Below are 23,075 nucleotides of genomic sequence, written 5' to 3' on the forward strand. Positions count from 1 at the left end.
TGTTGTGTAAAAGAAAAGCATGAATACATTTTTCTATTTATTTATAAATTGTTTATTTAGGAGGGTATCTGACTGAGGTCCAGGAGAAAGAGCAGCCAGGAAACGAGGGAGAGAGAGTTCAAGAAATAGAGAAAGATCAATAAATAAATGATAAGGGCATTTTAAAAGCCTTGATGAAAGTTGCTGTGCATTACTTCAAGGTATTTGTCCTTATCTTTTTTCAGTGTTGACTGAAGTGTAATTGATCAGTTTTAATTAAAATTAATGTGGTTTACAATTGTTTATTTACATATGCCCATATTCTGCATTAGTCTATGGGGAAAATGTTTGTGCCAAAAAGGTGTATCTCACTCTTTTGCCATTTTTAAAATGTTTAATAAATATTTTTCAACTTAAACTATAGCAGTATTCCTTTTATAGTAATGCTCAATCTGATAACACAAAAAGATCAAATATTGTGTACAGTATGTGGCAAAGGTAGCTGATTCAAGTTTGATCAAAATTTGTTTTGGCTCTCCTGTAAAATCTGATGTAAGGCACTTACGCCCCTTTGGCTCCAATGTATATAGCCAATGTTATTGAAGTCCAGATTAAATTAAGTTGTGTGGGCAATTTAGAGTTTCCAATTGATCTGTATATCTCTGGAATGTGGGAGGAAACCGGAGCACCCGGTTAAAACCCACGTCAACACGGGGAGAACATGTAAACTCTACACAGAAAGGGCTAAGGCCGCAAATCGAACCCTCAACCTTCTTCCTGTGAGGCCATACTGAGCTACTGTGCTGCCCTAACTCTTAAAAAGGATGTGTTCTTTTACCCGCAGCGGCACAGTGCTCATTTTCATTGTAAATTGTTATGTGTTTTGTGTAAAACTGAAATCAATCAATCAATTTATCAATCAATTTTTATCTATATAGCGCCATATCACAACAAAAGTCATCTCAAGGCACTTTTCACATAGAGCAGGTCAAGACCGTACTCTTTAATTTACAGAGACCCAACAATTCCCCCATGAGCAAGCACTTGGCGACAGCGGTAAGGAAAAACTCCCCTTTAACGGGTAGAAACCTCAAGCAGACCCCGGCTCTTGGTGGGCGGCCATCTGCTTTGACCGGTTGGGTTGAGAGAGAGAAAGAGAGAGGGAAAGGGGGAGGGGGGACAGAAGAACAACAATCATAACAACAACAAGTATAAGTATCAATAGCCAGGGAAGGATGCCATCAGGACTGTGAAAGACCGCGAAGGCTCGGCCCAGAACCCGGGGTTCCTGTGAGATGAGAAAGCACAAAAAACTCCGGGGAAGAAGCAAAGTTATTGACATGCATTGATGTTACATGAATGCATACAGATGGAGAGGAGGAGGAGGAGAGAGGAGCTCAGTGCATCATGGAAAGTCCCCCAGCAGTCTAGGCCTATAGCAGCATAACTAAGGGCTGATCCAAGGCGAGCCTGGTCGGCCCTAACTATAAGCTTTATCAAAAAGGAAAGTTTTAAGCCTACTCTTAAACATAGAGAGGGTGTCTGCACCCCGGACCAAATCTGGTAGATGGTTCCATAGAAAAGCAGCCTGTTGGCTGAAGGCTCTGCCTCCCATTCTACTTTTAAAGACTGTAGGGACCACCAGTAGGCCTGCATTCTGGGAGCGCAGTGTTCTAGTGGGATAATACGGTATTATGAGCTCTTCAAGATATGATGGTACCTGAGATTAAGGGCTTTGTAAGTTAGGAAATCCTGTTAATCGTGCTGATTGAACACACTTGTGTGTCCTAGTCGTCCTGTGATCCACCACTGATGCAGGAGGTGAACGGCTTCCTCAGAACCTTGGCCAAGGAGGAGAACATCCTGGTGACGGCCGGACGCTTCTTCTTCTTTGGAGGCGGCGTTTGTGTTGATCCATTCTCCAGTTGGATGACTTCACAGGCTGGATTGACTCTTGCGGTGTTTCTCCGGAAAAACCTCCTCACTTTCCTCACAAAGGTGCTGATTCTTCCTGTGGACTTCTGTCCAGAGAAATTCTCTATCCGTGATACATCCACTGCCGGTCTGGGAGAAGCTTTTATGATATCAAAACTGCAGGCTGAACCCTCAGATGAAGAGCAGATTGATTCTGCATCCTCAGCTTTGAACTCCTCAACACTGGTGACTTCGTCTGGACCGGAAAACTCAGGCAGGACTGAACTCTCAGAAGAAGAGCAGATTGATTCTGCATCCTCAGCGTCAAACTCCTCAACACTGGTGACTTCGTCGGGACCGGAAAACTCAGGGAGGACTGAACTCTCAGAGGAAGAGGAGATTGATTCTGCATCCTCAGCGTCAAACTCCTCAATGTCGTCGATTGAGTCTGCACCGGAATATAGATTGGGGTCATCATCTGGGGATCCTTCTTCAAGTCGTTTCCTTCTCCAAAGGCACCATCGCAGGATCTGGACCATATGATAGACCATATCGTCCACAAGAGATTTGTTGTAGATGTTAGACTCAACAGCCTTGTGTAATTCTGGGAAAGCAGTCGATGAAAAAATTTCAGCCAGTGAGAGGTTCACCCTCCTCGTCACCTCTGCTGAGACCAACACCAGCAGTTTATCTGTGTTGTGGGATCTCTTTGGTTCAACTCCCATCCCCGCTCCAACAGACCAATGCAGGCATGTCCCAATGTGGACTTTTGTTATTTTCTCATGCACCATGTAATGAAACCAGTGGGACTCTGACTCACGAATGCTGTTCCTTAAAAAGAGAAACAGTCACACATTAGTCAACTGACCTGTCCTGGGCAGTGCTATTCAAACATTTCCTTCTTTTATGACATTTTTCATTACTCAGGGCCTTTATTTGAACAAAACACATAAACTCTTTAGACTAGGATGTGGTGGAAAATGTTTTAAAAGGCAGTATTGATCATTAACTGTATTTTTGTGGATCCTAATAATCCCAGAGTTACAAAAAGCTACATACAATATGGATGTTGGAGAAGAAGGTGTGAGTGAATAACAGAGTTTGGAAGTTTTTGACTTACATTATGATCGAAGTGTTGCTGGACCCTGTCTGATGCATCCTGAACCGGACCCGAGAAAACATCTCTTTATGCACTATGTGGGTGATCTTGTCCACTATATCAAGACACAGGCCCGAGAGCAACCTGATGGTATCGGTGTCAGTGTGGTCAGTTGCCAAAAACTCCCACTGCCTGGAGGAAAAGAGTAGGAATGGTTAAGCAAAACAAACATTTCACCAGTGTATACACAGTATATAGTCATGATTTCTGCTGCTTCATGATTTAATGTAACTGAAATGTAACTTTTGACTTACTCCTCTGTTATTTTGTGGAGACTTGATTTTATAATTGGTTTGATGGCCGTTTGTATCGACTCCACAGGGCTGGTGACTTTTTCAGGACTGGAAACATCAGATATCTCAGAACAGATTGATTCTGCATCCTCAGCATTGAGCTCCTCACTGTCAGTGGCTTCGTCTACACTTGAAAACTCAGAGAACTCACTGTCCTGGGATGTTTCTTCAAAACGTTTTTCTCTCCAAATGTACCCATGCATGATCTGGGCTGTATGGTACACCATGTCATCCAGGAGAGACTGGCAGGAGATGTCAGACCCACCAGACTGGGGCAATGGTGGGAAAGAGGGTGCGTAAAAGAAGTCAGTAATAGAGTGGTTCACCCTCCTCGTCACCTCCCCTGCGACCAACTCCAGCAGTTTATTGGCGTTGTGGGAACTCTCCTCCTTAACTCCCATCCCCTCTGCAAGAGAGACATTCAGGGTATCTCGAATGCAGCACTGCATGGCTTCCTCTGACACGAGATAATCACTCAAATCCATCTCTGACGCATCAATCCTGCTCCTTAAAAAGAGTTACAGTCACACATTAGTCAACTGCTTTGTCCTGGGCAGTGCTATTCAAACATATCTCTCTTTTATGACCTTTTTTTATAACTCAGGGCCTTTATGTGAACAAAACACATAAACTCTGTAGAACAGGATGTGGTGGGTTTTTAAAAGGCAATATTGATCATTAACTGTATTTTTGTGGATCCTAATAATCCTAGAGGTACAAAATGCTACATACAATATGGATGTTGGAGAAGAAGGTACAAGTGAATAACAGAGTTTGGAAGCTTTAGACTTACATTGTAGTCGAAGTGTTGCTGGACCCTAAGCTCAGCATACTGTTATAGACCTGAGGTAACACGTTGTCCATTATCATGCAGGTGATCGCCTTCACTACATCCTGGCACAGGTCCGAGAGCAAGCTGATGATATCCGTGCCAGTGTGGGCAGTTGCCAACATCTTCCACTGCCTTGAGGAAAAGAGTAGGAATGGTTAAGCTAAGCAAAACAAACATTTCACCAGTGTATACACATTATATAGTCATAATTTCTGCTGCTTGATGACTTAATGTAACTGAAATGTAACTTTTGACTTACTCTTCTGTTAGTTTGTGAAGATATGATGTAGTCACTGGGTCAATGGCCTTGAATAGGGAAAATCGTGCTGTGATGCGGTGACGCTCTCCATCAAATTCATATGATGAAATCTGACAGGAAAAGAAACAGGTTTTAACAACCAGGCATCTTTTACACAACAAAAACAGTTCTCATTAGGGTACTGTAAAACATCTATGTGTTCAAAATGTGACAACACTATTAACAGTGTGGTAATTGGTGCACAATTCACAAACCATCTCTTAATGAAATGTGCAAGCTGTCTGCATTCAGAGTGAGCAGATATAGATCTGTGACTCTGTGTGATTAATGTGTTGTAAAATGTTGCATAACAATTAACTGTCAGATATTAAAAATAATACAAATTTGGAAGTATGTAGCACAGTGCGATGAATAACAAGGTATTTTTCTCACACACATTGATTTTAATTGCATAAACTTTTATCATCTCTACACTAACTGATCTGAACTGAACTGAACTGAACAACATCTCCAAAATGAGGCCATTTCTTTCCTATTGTAAAGTCTTTACACTGGTTACCTGTTAGTTTTCCATTTTTAATACATTTTGTCAATCACTTGTAAAGCACTATGAATTGTTTTTTATTTGTTTGAAAGGTGTTATATAAATAAAGTTCGATTGATTAATTGAATCTATGTCTGCATAAAGATCAATTCATTTCTAATTTATTTTAAATAGAATCATAGCTGACAAAAGTATTTTCTAATCTAAGTAGGCTGGAGTATTTAATCAAAATGGAACGGAAAAGGATGAAATGGGCTCACTGGTCAATCACAACCGAACCTGATTTTCTTACCTGTGCGTTCTCCATAACGGCTGATAGTTTCTTTATTGATTTCTCAGTAGTTTCCACGATGAAGGTCTGTGTACAAATGATCACTGAGATTATCTTGAGTTGATAAAGTGACTAGAACTGAAATGTCATAAAGGACCAAACGTCACAAAGCCACTCGCATGACGTCAAAGCGCTCTATCCACGTGTAGAACGCAGGAGCAGCGCCGCCGCTACGTACACGCGCTTCACGCGCTGTGCGTAACACACGTAACTCAGCGTAACAGACAAGTGCTGATGTGTGCGCGGATTCCGTGACAATTGGACAGGGTTTCAAAAACGTTTTGATTAATATCTATGGAGTAAACAGACACTTTTCTATCTAGACACGGTGATAGAGGCACAGATAAGAATTGTTCTATTTTTTATAGATACACTGTAAGCGATTTTTACTAGTATGACGAAGTTATGATCCGCCCTACTCTGCCTCTGACTGGCTTACCCTGATATTCGTACCCTCTTACAGAGTATAGGCGTAACCGCTACTACTACATTTTCTTTTAATGGTTTTAGCCCTGTTTGCGCTAGCGGTAATCAGCATTAGCATTATCACTGTGAACCATAAATTGTTGATGCACCGTTCTGATCTATATAGCAGCTAACGCTATCACCAGCTCCACCCTCTCATCCAAATATGGTAACTTCTGGCTCCAAAACTCAAACATGGCAACGGTCAAATCCAAGATGGCTTGTGCTCTGCAGCTGGACCGCAACAGGCATGAACGGACTTTTACTGTTTTATTTCCCCGTTTTCAGATGACTTGAAGTTATGTGTGTAACCCAAAACAACCATATACAACTTCGAATGAAACTTCACAAAACACTGTTACTTGATATACACACTCAACACTATGACACCAAATGGATTTAAACGCACAATATGTAATTTCAGCCACTAGGGGTCTCTCAATCAAAACAACAACAAAATAGGGAGTGTGATGACGGTGTGAAGTAGCAAGGGATCATGGGAGTTGTTGTCTTCAGTGTTAAACAACCTGCTTCTCCGGGGTAGGATTACTCTAGTGTTCATTCTTCAGGATGTTTTTACCGGAAGCAGAATTATCCGCAGAGGTGTCCTCCTCTCCAAAACAAACGGACCTGGTGATTACAGGGAAAAACGCTGAATAAAGCAGTTTCGCCTAAAAAAAATCAGCGTTTCTCCAACTATGTTCGGCGAGCAATGGACGTCTGGTAGGGGCTGTTATCTGAGCTGCTGCCAACATTTGCACTGTTTATTTCTCATATAACTTAAGATCCAGACGTCCGATGACTAAAATCATTCATCCGGCTAAAAGATATAGTAAAAAACGACCAAAATTTATCATGAAAATGTGGCTTAAAACGGATTAAAAGTCCATTCATAACAGTTTCTGTCGAACAACCACAATGCCGATGTATTACTTACTCTTTGGTAGATGCAATTGTAGCGGACAAACTCAACGCAGACGCATGCATCTTGTGCACTATACTCTTTGGTAGAGGGTTATGACTATGGTGCACATCACATATTTCTGATGTGATGTGAGCCAAATAAACAAGTGAAATGTTAGTATTTTATCCTCCTTGATTAGAAATTTGACATGTGCTACCTTTTCCATATTTTTGGAACATGCCTACTGGATTTTGGGTTTAGCAATCTGCTGAGACTCCCATTGTTGAAGCTCAACCTCCTTCTCCAATTCAGTATAAACTTGTTCTATACAAATCTGTAATCTCTTAGCTCTCAGTAGCTATATTCATTTTTTCTCCACTTCAATCCTATGGCCTGTAAATGGCAAGCTGTGTTGTCAACGCAGAAAAAAATCAACTTACAACATGTATTCTTTGGAACGTAGCCAAAAAACTATTCACGAACAAAATCAAAACTGTGGAAATTATTCTTCAATAGTTCATCTTTCAATATGTGTGGTCATTTTGTCTGTATCTCTATCCTATGGTGTGCTGTTGGCATTTGACATTGGCCAAATTTTTTGGTACTAATAGCTGGTTGAAAGTGCAGATATTTTTGTGAAGATATATGAAGACTGACTGAAAGAAAAACAGTTTGTTGGTTCGATACTAATGTTCTAAGGATGGTAAATGAGTCAATTTCAGTATTTACAATTAAACTATAACTTTAACTGATTTTCAAATTTTAATCACATTTAGACTAGTAGTCTACTGAAAACAGTAAAAACACATTTTAAAACCATTCAGTTTATTGTGAAGAGACATCAGTCATAACATCTTGAATCATCATCTCCTCTTAAACTAAAACTCATCTGAAAAGTAAAGATTAAGAATTATTGCTTATGTAAGGATAGAATATAGGCCTATCCAGAATGAATTAACCTATGCAGTATCACTGATATTTAAATATGAGTATTGATTATCTGAATTACGGCGCTGATTCATCAGGTGATGTCAAAATTGGGGAAGAAAATAGTTAAAAAGTCAAAAGAGAGAAAATCTCCATTGAAACACAGTCAAATGAGCTTAAAGGGAACATCAGTGAATTTAAGATTGAAAGACAGGATATTTGATTCTCTGCACATGACATTAAAAAAACAACTATATGAAATAAATCTATATATGGTGCACTAACATAGCATGAAAAGTATAAATTGATCATGCAGAAAAGTAATTAGCTGTACTCATTTATATCCACCCCAGACAGTGTGTTTTTTTGGTAGCGTCCCCTTTAAGCCCACCAGGTAAAAATGTTAATTAAAAAATAAACAAAGATAAACATACACATTTATTATCTATTTAACAGTATAATAATATAAACTGCATACAAAAATTGTAAACTACACATGCTTATGTCATTGCAATGAACCACACTATGCAGCTATTGTATTGATGCAGCATGTGGTCTGTTTGCCAACATGCTAAAACTCATATTTTGATTTCAAAAGAAAAAATATTTCTAATTCAAGTAATATACTAACATATGTCTTACTCAGAACACTAATCAAGTAAATTTTGATAACAAATGGGTATTTACTAAACACGGGAGTAAAAGTATGCCAAACATTTTATCTTCTGAGGGTACCAAAATCATCACAAGTTTTTTGATACTTCTTCTGGGATCAGCAGGCACATGTCACACGTGCTTTGATAATTTAATATTGACAAATCTGATTGATTTACAATAAAAAGTGTCAACTCAGAAGTTGCAAGTGGGCTTATATGGTACATGGGCTTAATAGGGACGTTTATCCTACATTAGCTGGGTGTTGTTCATAACATAACATAACATAATTGTGTAGCTAAGTTAGGCCTGCTGTATCATGAGGGTTTTGTAAATGTTTTTCGCTTTTATTTTAGACCTGGTCTTTGTGCTCAGGACCACAGGACAACATAAAGGAGTACCTGCAGTTTAAGGTATCTGACAATATCTGTCACTCAGTAACTTACTATGAGTAACATCATTCATTAAAATCGTTGTAGTGCTTACAGTATTAGATCATTTTGTCAGAACACTGCTTAGCCTACATATTCAGACCTGCCAACTTGTACACATTTTGCGTTGCATGTACACATTTTGACATCAAAGTACGCTGGTACGATTTGTCATTCTAAACTACGCAAAATCTGGTGGCGCCTGTGAGTTCAATTAATAAATGTATGGTTCAGTTGTGCATGTGCAGTACTCAAGTCCAACAGCAAGAGGCAGCAGCTTGTAGCTTGCCGAAAAGCAACAGAAGAAGAAGAGTTCCACCAGTTATAGCACCGGATTCATTCCTCTAGCCTTCACCCAAATATCAGCAGGGATATGGTCCATACATCCATGATATGGTCATACTTGACAAATACGTAATGACATTACAAGAGACTGCAAAGTGAAAGCAACATGTCACTGATTTTAACCCTTGCAATCCCCCCTCTTACTCCAGCTGGTTATTTCCTTAAGTGAGGACGCCACTTTTAACTCCTTAGTAAACGTGAACGTACTTGGGTGGATGTGGAAAGTTGAAATTGTGAATTGAGTTAAGTTAACGCAGACCTTCCAACTTTGGGAACATATTTAACGTTAATAACGTTAGCCTAACGTTACGTAATTTGCAAGCTAGCTTGCAGGTGTGTGTAAAAGGTGGAATGGGCCTGTGGTCTGCTAGGTGTGTATGTGTTGGCACTGTACACTATAACTTTGCCTACTACAGGAAAATTTCAAGGAAACACCCCCTACTGCAAATTAAGTAGAATATGTAAGGAGGGATGTGATGACTTCTACAGTTTCAACAGCCATGTTCATATTCAGCCTGTATTGTCATTAGATCATCATACCATTAAGTTACAGCCTTCCTATGATGAGAACTGTTGTATTAACCAGCTCTAAAATATTGATTTAATTGTAGCCACAAAATAGTCTGTTTAGGCTGGTTTGGGTTTTACAGCTACATTATCATCTTTTCAAATTAGCTAAAAATCATATTTTCAAAAATCAAATTGGCTTAAAGTTTGATTATTGTGGAGGTGTTAACAATATAAATATAGAAATGCAGCAGTAGTGGTAGGTTAGTGTGTAGCCTGAGTGAAATTGTGTTCCTTGGTGAACTGTGTGTTAGGCAGGTGAAAGACAAATGGACAAACAGCCATAAATGACCAACTAACAGTATCTGCAGATATTTCTGCAAACAATCTGTTATTGGTAGCAAGAATTTTCATATCAGTGCATCCCTCACATTTTTTTCAGTTTTTTGTCTATGCCGGGATATGGCAGAGGAGATCACCCACATAGTGCTGGGCAACATGTTACCTCAGGTCTGTTACATGATGCACGGCTTAGGATCTAGCAAGACTTCGACCACAGTGTAAGTCAAAAGCTTCCAATAAACTGCTGACGTTGGTCACAGCAGAGGTGACGAGGAGGGTGAACAGCTCAATTACCGAATTTTTGTTGTTGTGTAAAAGATGCCTGGTTGTTAAAACCTGTTTCTTTTCCTGTCAGATTTCATCAGATGAATTTCATGAGGACAGTCCCCGCGTCAAGGCATGATTTTGCCTATCCGAGGCCGTCGACCCAGTGACCAGTTATTTATAAAATAACAAGAGTAAATCAAAAATTACATTTCGGTAACATTAAGTCATCAATCTGCAGAAATTATGACTCTATACTGTGTATACACTGGTGAAATGTTTGTTTTGCTTAACCATTCCCACTCTTTTCCTCCAGGCAGTGGGAGTTGTTGGCAACTGCCCACACTGATACCAATACCATCAGCTAACGTTAGCTGGGAGGCTAGCAGAGGCTAACTGGCTGTGCTTCCCTCCGGTCATGCTGCAGCTAAAGCTCCACTAGGATGTGGAAAGTTGAAATTGTGAATTGAGTTGAGTTAACGCAGACCTTCCAACTTTAGGAAAATATTTAATGTTAATAATATTAGCCTAACGTTACGTAATTTGCAAGCTAGCTTGCTTGTTCACCAGGCATTTAAGGTGGCAATGTAACGTTAGGACATATTGTCCATATGTCGCAGATAACGCTCCGTTAGCCTCCTAGCTAGCCTCGAATCTCCGTTTGGATCCAACCGGAGCACCGAGCCCCGGTTTGTTATTCAGGTCAGTGGAAAAGTGGGAAGTTGGAAGAAGCAGCAGGTCTGTCAGGCAGCTGAGTGAAGTGGAGCCTGCGGAGGAAGCACCGGTTAGCCCCGGTTTCATTACAGGCAGATTCACTCACTACAGTGGGTGAGGAAATAAAACCAATGACTCAATAAGTACAAACACTTAATTTATTCCTGTGGAGCCGACATGCAAACTGTTTTGGTTCAGTAAATTTCAGCTGTCAGTTAGCCTGGTTAGTCTGTGGACAGACTCTCAAGCCTGTCAGAGGCGTTTAGGGAGGAGCGAAAGAGTACCGCTGTAAATTAAAGGGGTTCGCTTGATTTGCAACACAAGACAAAACGAGAACATCATTACAAAATGACAATAATAAACAATAATCATTTTATCTCAATGATCTTGTTTTCATAATCGTTGGAAGGCAAAATTATAATCAATATAAAGTTCGATTAATCGCACAGCCCTAGTATATATTGTTAATTACTTTTTATCTGGTTCAGTAGTGTTTAGTGATTTTCATGTGCGATCCATATATGCTAATTTGATGTTATTAGGGCAATCTATTAAGTTTCTTCCAATATTCCTAATAAGGCAGTAAGGAGGATTTTTTCTGAAATCTTAGATGATTGACAGATTTTGATAATCAGTTAATAAATTCAGTCATTTTACAAGCCAATATGCCGGTTTAGGTTTCTTAAATGTGAGCATTTGCTGTTTGTCTATTTTTATACCACTCTAAAATAATATCTTTGAGTTTTTAAGCTGTTGGTTGGACAAAATATTATATCTGAAGATGTCACTATGTTGTTAAAATGATCTGCAGTTTTATTAGTAGCCTAAGAGACAAATATCATAAAATCCAGACAAGTAAAACTGAAACTATCTGTGTGGCCTGATCAAGCGGCAACCTCCAGAGCTGAAAAGTGAAGCCAATGCGAAAGTGCCAAAAACCTGCATTCTATCTAATGGCCATCAAGGGGCGACTCCAGTGGTTGCAAAAAGAAGTCTGATTGTATGGAAGTCTATAAGAAAATGACCCTACTTCTCACTTGATTTATTACCTCAGTAAACTGTTTCCTAATGAGTTTATGGTCTCAATTGCTAGTTTCAAGTCTTCTCCAATACAGTATGGTGCTCATTTTATAATTTTAGAGTAAAATAGATGATAAAGCAGGGTATGCTTTAGGGCATGGCTACGTTGTGATTGACAAGTTGCCACCATGGTGACAATGTTGCTTACATAACGTAACCATTGCGTATAGGCATAGCTGCTGCCATTTCACAGTGTGTTTTCAGTTCACTAAAGTTAATTGTAACATTGTGGTCGCCTAAAAAAAGTCTTGTTCAGCATTTGGTTGTAATAAAAGACACATCAATGAGTCGGATGATCAGTTTTTCTGGTGAGTACATTTTGTTTGAATGGTTTTAGGCCTGTTTTTCCCTAGTGAAAATTAGCATTAGCATTATCACTGTTAACCATGGCTTGTAAATGCATCATGCTAATGAAGCTAGCAGCTAGTGCTATGGTCAGCTCCACCCTCTCGTCCAAATATGGTCACTTCTGGCCCCAAAAATCAAACATGGCAACGGCCAAATCCAAGATGGCGATGGTCAAAATCGCTACATTCAAGACTTCAGAATGGCAGTTTGCAAACCAATGGGTGACGTCATGGTGACTGCGTCCATATTTTCTGGACAGTTAGGTACGGCAACTCCACTTGGACAAATCACATGTCACCATCAACGAGCAATGGAGGGCTAACAAACTGATGCAGGGCAGGTGTGGAGGGAAAAGCAGGCTGGGAACGCAGGAGGAAAAACACAGGGCAAACTGAAAACCAAAAGCCCACCATGCACATGAATGAACACTGTAGTCACACTGAGCAGGAATAACAAACACGCTTCAATATGACATTGACAACCTTAGGGTCTTTAAAGAACTCAGACAGTCATTGCCGTTGTCATGAACATGAAACAATAAGTTTGACAAGTGGCCTGCATGTAACAACAAAAATAGGACTGAAAGACAACTGTTGCTCTTAGTTTCATTTCACTTTTGCACTTAGATTCTACGAGGGTCAGTGTGTAGTGAGCAACAGTCCTCAGTCACATTTCCTTAAGAAAACAGGAAAAGTCTGAAGGTATCTGGTGGATTTGGGGGATTATGGCAACCAAGGAACACAGAGTTTGGGATTGTTTGTCAGACAAAATAAGAAATTTTATGACCTCACCTTGTTCTGTAGGATACTGATGTTTTTTTACTGTTGTTGACTAAATGATTAATTGATTAATCAAGAAAATAATCAGCAGATTAATCCAAATGAGAATAGTCATCTGGAACGTAATCTTTTATCATCAGGGATTTCTTTAACAACTGGTTTTCCCTGTTTCGCTATGGATCAGTGAGCAATGAGATTAACAACAGTCAATAGTGGCAAAGCACAGTCAGACTATAAACAGAGTTTTTATTATTCTTTTTCAATTTCTAAATATCTTCATGTATTGTGTATTTGTTAACACGTTAGAAATCAGAATCTGAGTTTCCTCTGTGGCATCCTTGAACACACTGATCCAAACCAAACCAGTTCAACTTCCAGTCATTTGGATCAGGTAATCCAAATCTAAAATATTAAAATGTCCATTCAACTTTTGCAAAACTTGAAACATTTCGTAGGTTTGTTCTAATACCAAACTAGTTGCATAAATGTTTCCTCTTTCTTAAGTGTGGTGACATTTTCTAAACTCAAATGGGCTCAAGGAGGATGAAAGTTTGGTCTTGATCAAAAACTTTGTTTCTCTCAGCAGCAACACTTGTATCAGCATTAACATAATTCTGACAAAACTCATACTCCACCCAGTGTTCAGAGGTCTGAGTATATAAATACGGCCCCTCAATAACATCTGAGGATGTAGAACGGCTGCATTAAAAGAGCCAAAACTGTGAGAGCCTGTCAGTCATCAAACAGCTCTAGGAGAGGATCAATTCAATTCCTCTTTCGAACACTAGAGGGAACAAAACACCACAAAACTGTGATAATTGAGCCACTTGAGAAACTTGAGACAGACATTGAGATTAATTTAACACAACAAAAATGATTAAGATTTACAATAAAAGCATTTATCACCATAAACACAAGTGCAACACAATAGTGTAAGAGAAAGATATATCAAACAAAGAGCAAAACACCAGTTAAAGAAAGTGAGAAAATATAAATAAGTAAGTAAGTAAGTTTTTTTAGAAATGTGAATTTATTATGAGAGGTAAAGTCTCTTTTCATTTTAAGCTCAGGGATCATCTGATTAGCAGAACTGAGAGATTTTAAGTTACTATTTGCTCAAAACAATTCAGAAATATACTCAGAGAGCCTGACAGGTAAACTTTTATTATCCACTGGCAGCTAATGAAGAGAGGTCAACACTGGACTCATGTGCTCCCTGCACTCTGTCTTTGTCTGAAAGTTTAAAACATTTGGCAATAATAAAAGTCTGAAATTGAAATATAATTTGAGACCAGGAGATTTACTGATTGTTCTTTCAAAAGCAGTTGAAATATTGACAGACATATTTGAAATAGTCCCCAAATGCCCCATTATCTGTAGGTATTCTTTTTATTACAGCTGTTTTGTGATTGTTACAACATTTTTAGACATTTTTAGACCAAACAACTAATCAATTAATGGAGAAAATAATCAACGGATTAAATCTATAATGAAAATAATCGTTCGTTGCAGCCCAAGGTGACAGAAATCTTAGACATGGGTGTCTCAAAACAAATAAAACAAACTATCTGACCAACTGTGTCTGCATGACTGAATACCACTTGTAACCAGAGAGAATATACAGTATGTTTTTATTGTTTTATTTATATTTTTTTGTAATTTGAGTGAGTAGGGTTATTATTATAGACTAATAATGCAGCTTTTGTCTTTGTTTCGTCCAGTTAAAGCTTATGCAATCAAAGCTGAATGTTGTCAATGTCAATGATAGAAGTCTGAAGGTACGCTCACTATTATCACTATTATCATTTACCCACAGTGTCTTATAATCCCACATTAATGATGTTTCTCTCTCTTATATGTTACTTATTCCTTTTTTCTTTTCTCTGTTTAGGTTTTCAGTGAAAGGTGCAGAATCCACTACATGCCCCCGAAGGTGAAATGAAGCTCTGCGTGACGAGAGGAGCCGCTTCACTCGATGGTTGAATCCAGACTGGAGCTGAAACTGTGACCTGCTGCTGCGTGCCGACTGCAGGCTGTTCACCACGCAGACCACTCTGACCTCTTCTCCACCTCACTCATATTCCATTGTGGTTATTGTGCTGCATTAACATCACTGTAAAACATCACTGTGTGGTTCTTGAATGAGAAACATTGTACAAAAAGAGTCTCTTTTTTTTTTTAAAGATAATGAAATGTTTTCAAGTGAACCTTGTTGTCTGTGATTTCATTTCATTTTAGATTTAATGTCAGCAATGTTTTGAAACAAGATTTCAGTCAGTGTTAGTCCCCTTCCTCGTTTTAGATCTGATGTATTGTATGATCTTAAGTATTTGTGAAATCTTTGTCCCCTCCAGAGCACCTGTCAGAAGTAACTGACAATAAGAAAATGTTTCCTGGTTTGTCATAACTCACAACAGGAGGATTTGATTACAGTTTCATTAAAAAATAAAATACATTTTACATGAACACCATTTAAAAATAATTCAATTTGATGTCCATGAGAAAATCCAGTTCATTTGTGTTATATGGTGCAATTTAAACAACAGCCAGACTTAATCAGGTTAACGAGTCACCTTATTTTAGTTGTAACAATTTCTGCCCAGCAAGACGGCCTCTACTTTAAAACTCCATAGAGAAAAAGCAACAGTTGCAAGAATCGCAACAAATCCTTTTTGTGTTTTTGATGCTTTCTTTATTCATTCTTTAGAAACACCAAAATGACTTTACTGCAGTGTAGATTGATTTCAGAACCAAGTATTTTGATAAGAGTTACTGAGCAGTTGAAACAGGTGATGTGATCACTTTAAAAAAGGCACGAGGGGGTCGTCTTTGGTGTGGTTCTCCTGTACACCGTTCAGTTCAACTGTTCCATCAAGTGCTTCAAAGACACTCAGATGAATGTACTGGACTCCTCCTACATGAACCTATACTTTTCTCACTCATCATTAGCATGCGAACAGTCCGAGCATGCTAGCAACATGATCATATCTTAATTAGTATTCTATGTCAATATTACATTCATGAAAATAGGTTAATATTGCCATAAAATGATTAGGCCTCTAGATTCAAAATGTTATTTTAAAACTTAAGAGTGTAAACTGGCCAGAATGAACAGTGGCATTAGCTAAAGTTAGCCTATGAATGCTATAATGTGTACACTATGTTATGCATACATGCTATGTACCCTACATACATGTTGTGTAAAAGAAAAGCATGAATACATTTTTCTATTTATTTATAAATTGTTTATTTAGGAGGGTATCTGACTGAGGTCCAGGAGAAAGAGCAGCCAGGAAACGAGGGAGAGAGAGTTCAAGAAATAGAGAAAGATCAATAAATAAATGATAAGGGCATTTTAAACGCCTTGATGAAAGTTGCTGTGCATTACTTCAAGGTATTTGTCCTTATCTTTTTTCAGTGTTGACTGAAGTGTAATTGATCAGTTTTAATTAAAATTAATGTGGTTTACAATTGTTTATTTACATATGCCCATATTCTGCATTAGTCTATGGGGAAAATGTTTGTGCCAAAAAGGTGTATCTCACTCTTTTGCCATTTTTAAAATGTTTAATAAATATTTTTCAACTTAAACTATAGCAGTATTCCTTTTATAGTAATGCTCAATCTGATAACACAAAAAGATCAAATATTGTGTACAGTATGTGGCAAAGGTAGCTGATTCAAGTTTGATCAAAATTTGTTTTGGCTCTCCTGTAAAATCTGATGTAAGGCACTTACGCCCCTTTGGCTCCAATGTATATAGCCAATGTTATTGAAGTCCAGATTAAATTAAGTTGTGTGGGCAATTTAGAGTTTCCAATTGTTCTGTATATCTCTGGAATGTGGGAGGAAACCGGAGCACCCGGTTAAAACCCACGTCAACACGGGGAGAACATGTAAACTCTACACAGAAAGGGCTAAGGCCGCAAATCGAACCCTAAACCTTCTTCCTGTGAGGCCATACTGAGCTACTGTGCTGCCCTAACTCTTAAAAAGGATGTGTTCTTTTACCCGCAGCGGCACAGTGCTCATTTTAATTGTAAATTGTTATGTGTTTTGTGTAAAACTGAAATCAATCAATCAATTTATCAATCAATTTTTATCTATATAGCGCCATATCACAACAAAAGTCATCTCAAGGCACTTTTCACATAGAGCAGGTCAAGACCGTACTCTTTAATTTACAGAGACCCAACAATTCCCCCATGAGCAAGCACTTGGCGACAGCGGTAAGGAAAAACTCCCCTTTAACGGGTAGAAACCTTAAGCAGACCCCGGCTCTTGGTGGGCGGCCATCTGCTTTGACCGGTTGGGTTGAGAGAGAGAAAGAGAGAGGGAAAGGGGGAGGGGGGACAGAAGAACAACAATCATAACAACAACAAGTATAAGTATCAATAGCCAGGGAAGGATGCCATCAGGACTGTGAAGGACCGCGAAGGCTCGGCCCAGAACCCGGGGTTCCTGTGAGATGAGAAAGCACAAAAAACTCCGGGGAAGAAGCAAAGTTATTGACATGCATTGATGTTACATGAATGCATACAGATGGAGAGGAGGAGAGAGGAGCTCAGTGCATCATGGGAGACAGCAGCAGTCTAGGCCTATAACAGCATAACTAAGGGCTGATCCAAGGCGAGCCTGGTCGGCCCTAACTATAAGTTTTATCAAAAAGGAAAGTTTTAAGCCTACTCTTAAACATAGAGAGGGTGTCTGCACCCCGGACCGAATCTGGTAGATGGTTCCATAGAAAAGCAGCCTGATAGCTGAAGGCTCTGCCTCCCATTCTACTTTTAAAGACTGTAGGGACCACCAGTAGGCCTGCATTCTGGGAGCGCAGTGTTCTAGTGGGATAATACGGTATTATGAGCTCTTCAAGATATGATGGTACCTGAGATTAAGGGCTTTGTAAGTTAGGAAATCCTGTTAATCGTGCTGATTGAACACACTTGTGTGTCCTAGTCGTCCTGTGATCCACCACTGATGCAGGAGGTGAACGGCTTCCTCAGAACCTTGGCCAAGGAGGAGAACATCCTGGTGACGGCCGGACGCTTCTTCTTCTTTGGAGGCGGCGTTTGTGTTGATCCATTCTCCAGTTGGATGACTTCACAGGCTGGATTGACTCTTGCGGTGTTTCTCCGGAAAAACCTCCTCACTTTCCTCACAAAGGTGCTGATTCTTCCTGTGGACTTCTGTCCAGAGAAATTCTCTATCCGTGATACATCCACTGCCGGTCTGGGAGAAGCTTTTATGATATCAAAACTGCAGGCTGAACCCTCAGATGAAGAGCAGATTGATTCTGCATCCTCAGCTTTGAACTCCTCAACACTGGTGACTTCGTCTGGACCGGAAAACTCAGGCAGGACTGAACTCTCAGAAGAAGAGCAGATTGATTCTGCATCCTCAGCGTCAAACTCCTCAACACTGGTGACTTCGTCGGGACCGGAAAACTCAGGGAGGACTGAACTCTCAGAGGAAGAGGAGATTGATTCTGCATCCTCAGCGTCAAACTCCTCAATGTCGTCGATTGAGTCTGCACCGGAATATAGATTGGGGTCATCATCTGGGGATCCTTCTTCAAGTCGTTTCCTTCTCCAAAGGCACCATCGCAGGATCTGGACCATATGATAGACCATATCGTCCACAAGAGATTTGTTGTAGATGTTAGACTCAACAGCCTTGTGTAATTCTGGGAAAGCAGTCGATGAAAAAATTTCAGCCAGTGAGAGGTTCACCCTCCTCGTCACCTCTGCTGAGACCAACACCAGCAGTTTATCTGTGTTGTGGGATCTCTTTGGTTCAACTCCCATCCCCGCTCCAACAGACCAATGCAGGCATGTCCCAATGTGGACTTTTGTTATTTTCTCATGCACCATGTAATGAAACCAGTGGGACTCTGACTCACGAATGCTGTTCCTTAAAAAGAGAAACAGTCACACATTAGTCAACTGACCTGTCCTGGGCAGTGCTATTCAAACATTTCCTTCTTTTATGACATTTTTTCATTACTCAGGGGCCTTTATTTGAACAAAACACATAAACTCTTTAGACTAGGATGTGGTGGAAAATGTTTTAAAATGCAGTATTGATCATTAACTGTATTTTTGTGGATCCTAATAATCCCAGAGTTACAAAAAGCTACATACAATATGGATGTTGGAGAAGAAGGTGTGAGTGAATAACAGAGTTTGGAAGTTTTTGACTTACATTATGATCGAAGTGTTGCTGGACCCTGTCTGATGCATCCTGAACCGGACCCGAGCAAACATCTCTTTATGCACTATGTGGGTGATCTTGTCCACTATATCAAGACACAGGCCCGAGAGCAACCTGATGGTATCGGTGTCAGTGTGGTCAGTTGCCAAAAACTCCCACTGCCTGGAGGAAAAGAGTAGGAATGGTTAAGCAAAACAAACATTTCACCAGTGTATACACAGTATATAGTCATGATTTCTGCTGCTTCATGATTTAATGTAACTGAAATGTAACTTTTGACTTACTCCTCTGTTATTTTGTGGAGACTTGATTTTATAATTGGTTTGATGGCCGTTTGTATCGACTCCACAGGGCTGGTGACTTTTTCAGGACTGGAAACATCAGATATCTCAGAGCAGATTGATTCTGCATCCTCAGCATTGAGCTCCTCACTGTCAGTGGCTTCGTCTACACTTGAAAACTCAGAGAACTCACTGTCCTGGGATGTTTCTTCAAAACGTTTTTCTCTCCAAATGTACCCATGCATGATCTGGGCTGTATGGTACACCATGTCATCCAGGAGAGACTGGCAGGAGATGTCAGACCCACCAGACTGGGGCAATGGTGGGAAAGAGGGTGCGTAAAAGAAGTCAGTAATAGAGTGGTTCACCCTCCTCGTCACCTCCCCTGCGACCAACTCCAGCAGTTTATTGGCGTTGTGGGAACTCTCCTCCTTAACTCCCATCCCCTCTGCAAGAGAGACATTCAGGGTATCTCGAATGCAGCACTGCATGGCTTCCTCTGACACGAGATAATCACTCAAATCCATCTCTGACGCATCAATCCTGCTCCTTAAAAAGAGTTACAGTCACACATTAGTCAACTGCTTTGTCCTGGGCAGTGCTATTCAAACATATCTCTCTTTTATGACCTTTTTTTATAACTCAGGGCCTTTATGTGAACAAAACACATAAACTCTGTAGAACAGGATGTGGTGGGTTTTTAAAAGGCAATATTGATCATTAACTGTATTTTTGTGGATCCTAATAATCCTAGAGGTACAAAATGCTACATACAATATGGATGTTGGAGAAGAAGGTACAAGTGAATAACAGAGTTTGGAAGCTTTAGACTTACATTGTAGTCGAAGTGTTGCTGGACCCTAAGCTCAGCATACTGTTATAGACCTGAGGTAACACGTTGTCCATTATCATGCAGGTGATCGCCTTCACTACATCCTGGCACAGGTCCGAGAGCAAGCTGATGATATCCGTGCCAGTGTGGGCAGTTGCCAACATCTTCCACTGCCTTGAGGAAAAGAGTAGGAATGGTTAAGCTAAGCAAAACAAACATTTCACCAGTGTATACACATTATATAGTCATAATTTCTGCTGCTTGATGACTTAATGTAACTGAAATGTAACTTTTGACTTACTCTTCTGTTAGTTTGTGAAGATATGATGTAGTCACTGGGTCAATGGCCTTGAATAGGGAAAATCGTGCTGTGATGCGGTGACGCTCTCCATCAAATTCATATGATGAAATCTGACAGGAAAAGAAACAGGTTTTAACAACCAGGCATCTTTTACACAACAAAAACAGTTCTCATTAGGGTACTGTAAAACATCTATGTGTTCAAAATGTGACAACACTATTAACAGTGTGGTAATTGGTGCACAATTCACAAACCATCTCTTAATGAAATGTGCAAGCTGTCTGCATTCAGAGTGAGCAGATATAGATCTGTGACTCTGTGTGATTAATGTGTTGTAAAATGTTGCATAACAATTAACTGTCAGATATTAAAAATAATAAAAATTTGGAAGTATGTAGCACAGTGCGATGAATAACAAGGTATTTTTCTCACACACATTGATTTTAATTGCATAAACTTTTATCATCTCTACACTAACTGATCTGAACTGAACTGAACTGAACAACATCTCCAAAATGAGGCCATTTCTTTCCTATTGTAAAGTCTTTACACTGGTTACCTGTTAGTTTTCCATTTTTAATACATTTTGTCAATCACTTGTAAAGCACTATGAATTGTTTTTTATTTGTTTGAAAGGTGTTATATAAATAAAGTTCGATTGATTAATTGAATCTATGTCTGCATAAAGATCAATTCATTTCTAATTTATTTTAAATAGAATCATAGCTGACAAAAGTATTTTCTAATCTAAGTAGGCTGGAGTATTTAATCAAAATGGAACGGAAAAGGATGACATGGGCTCACTGGTCAATCACAACCGAACCTGATTTTCTTACCTGTGCGTTCTCCATAACGGCTGATAGTTTCTTTATTGATTTCTCAGTAGTTTCCACGATGAAGGTCTGTGTACAAATGATCACTGAGGTTATCTTGAGTTGATAAAGTGACTAGAACTGAAATGTCATAAAGGACCAAACGTCACAAAGCCACTCGCATGACGTCGAAGCGCTCTATCCACGTGTAGAACGCAGGAGCAGCGCCGCCGCTACGTACACGCGCTTCACGCGCTGTGCGTAACACACGTAACTCAGCGTAACAGACAAGTGCTGATGTGTGCGCGGATTCCGTGACAATTGGACAGGGTTTCAAAAACGTTTTGATTAATATCTATGGAGTAAACAGACACTTTTCTATCTAGACACGGTGATAGAGGCACAGATAAGAATTGTTCTATTTTTTATAGATACACTGTAAGCGATTTTTACTAGTATGACGAAGTTATGATCCGCCCTACTCTGCCTCTGACTGGCTTACCCTGATATTCGTACCCTCTTACAGAGTATAGGCGTAACCGCTACTACTACATTTTCTTTTAATGGTTTTAGCCCTGTTTGCGCTAGCGGTAATCAGCATTAGCATTATCACTGTGAACCATAAATTGTTGATGCACCGTTCTGATCTATATAGCAGCTAGCGCTATCACCAGCTCCACCCTCTCATCCAAATATGGTAACTTCTGGCTCCAAAACTCAAACATGGCAACGGTCAAATCCAAGATGGCTTGTGCTCTGCAGCTGGACCGCAACAGGCATGAACGGACTTTTATTGTTTTATTTCCCCGTTTTCAGATGACTTGAAGTTATGTGTGTAACCCAAAACAACCATATACAACTTCGAATGAAACTTCACAAAACACTGTTACTTCATATACACACTCAACACTATGACACCAAATGGATTTAAACGCACAATATGTAATTTCAGCCACTAGGGGTCTCTCAATCAAAACAACAACAAAATAGGGAGTGTGATGACGGTGTGAAGTAGCAAGGGATCATGGGAGTTGTTGTCTTCAGTGTTAAACAACCTGCTTCTCCGGGGTAGGATTACTCTAGTGTTCATTCTTCAGGATGTTTTTACCGGAAGCAGAATTATCCGCAGAGGTGTCCTCCTCTCCAAAACAAACGGACCTGGTGATTACAGGGAAAAACGCTGAATAAAGCAGTTTCGCCTAAAAAAAATCAGCGTTTCTCCAACTATGTTCGGCGAGCAATGGACGTCTGGTAGGGGCTGTTATCTGAGCTGCTGCCAACATTTGCACTGTTTATTTCTCATATAACTTAAGATCCAGACGTCCGATGACTAAAATCATTCATCCGGCTAAAAGATATAGTAAAAAACGACCAAAATTTATCATGAAAATGTGGCTCAAAACGGAATAAAAGTCCATTTATAACAGTGTCTGTCGAACAACCACAATGCCGATGTATTACTTACTCTTTGGTAGATGCAATTATTGTAGCGGACAAACTCAACGCAGACGCATGCATCTTGTGCACTATACTCTTTGGTAGAGGGTTATGACTATGGTGCACATCAC

General features: G+C 39.7%; 1 protein-coding gene and 2 long non-coding RNA genes across 9 annotated transcripts; 2 read left to right on the forward strand and 1 right to left on the reverse strand.

Moving 5' to 3' along the window:
* Nucleotides 1–1,650: 1,650 nt before the first annotated feature.
* LOC122972484 lies at nt 1,651–22,291 on the reverse strand. 7 transcript variants are annotated; one of them, XM_044339629.1, is made up of 10 exons: nt 22,010–22,291; nt 21,532–21,597; nt 20,696–20,805; nt 20,398–20,568; nt 19,566–20,111; nt 19,273–19,443; nt 18,405–18,981; nt 3,307–3,386; nt 3,014–3,184; nt 1,651–2,724 (listed from the first exon to the last, which is right to left on the reverse strand). In XM_044339629.1, exons 2-10 carry the CDS (start codon nt 21,544–21,546, stop codon nt 1,767–1,769), a joined length of 2,799 nt encoding a protein of 932 aa, XP_044195564.1. In that variant the 5' UTR covers nt 21,547–21,597; nt 22,010–22,291; the 3' UTR covers nt 1,651–1,766. The 7 variants fall into 7 exon arrangements, with proteins under 7 accessions (XP_044195564.1, XP_044195568.1, XP_044195566.1 ...); XM_044339633.1 differs by lacking the exons at nt 18,405–18,981; nt 22,010–22,291 and adding an exon at nt 4,139–4,208 and having other exon boundaries at nt 3,307–3,852; nt 19,343–19,395; nt 21,532–21,688; XM_044339631.1 differs by lacking the exon at nt 22,010–22,291 and having other exon boundaries at nt 19,273–19,395; nt 21,532–21,688.
* On the forward strand, nt 5,370–10,766 carry LOC122972532. Its single transcript, XR_006399770.1, has 4 exons — nt 5,370–6,499; nt 9,987–10,104; nt 10,242–10,344; nt 10,467–10,766. It is a non-coding gene; the product is annotated as an uncharacterized LOC122972532 (long non-coding RNA).
* Nucleotides 10,812–15,220, forward strand: LOC122972533. The gene is made up of 2 exons (XR_006399771.1): nt 10,812–10,852; nt 13,378–15,220. It is a non-coding gene; the product is annotated as an uncharacterized LOC122972533 (long non-coding RNA).
* Nucleotides 22,292–23,075: the final 784 nt, after the last annotated feature.

This window comes from Thunnus albacares, chromosome 21 (genome assembly GCF_914725855.1).
Source record: "Thunnus albacares chromosome 21, fThuAlb1.1, whole genome shotgun sequence".
NCBI lineage: Eukaryota > Metazoa > Chordata > Actinopteri > Scombriformes > Scombridae > Thunnus > Thunnus albacares.

Bases quoted from the DNA above. Each gene is read 5' to 3' on its own strand.
- LOC122972484 (XM_044339629.1), bottom strand. The intron at 19,444-19,565 runs GTAAGTCAAAAG...CTTTTCCTCCAG, and splicing joins CTCCACAAAATAACAGAGGA to GCAGTGGGAGTTTTTGGCAA. The intron at 3,185-3,306 runs GTAAGTCAAAAG...CTTTTCCTCCAG, and splicing joins CTCCACAAAATAACAGAGGA to GCAGTGGGAGTTTTTGGCAA.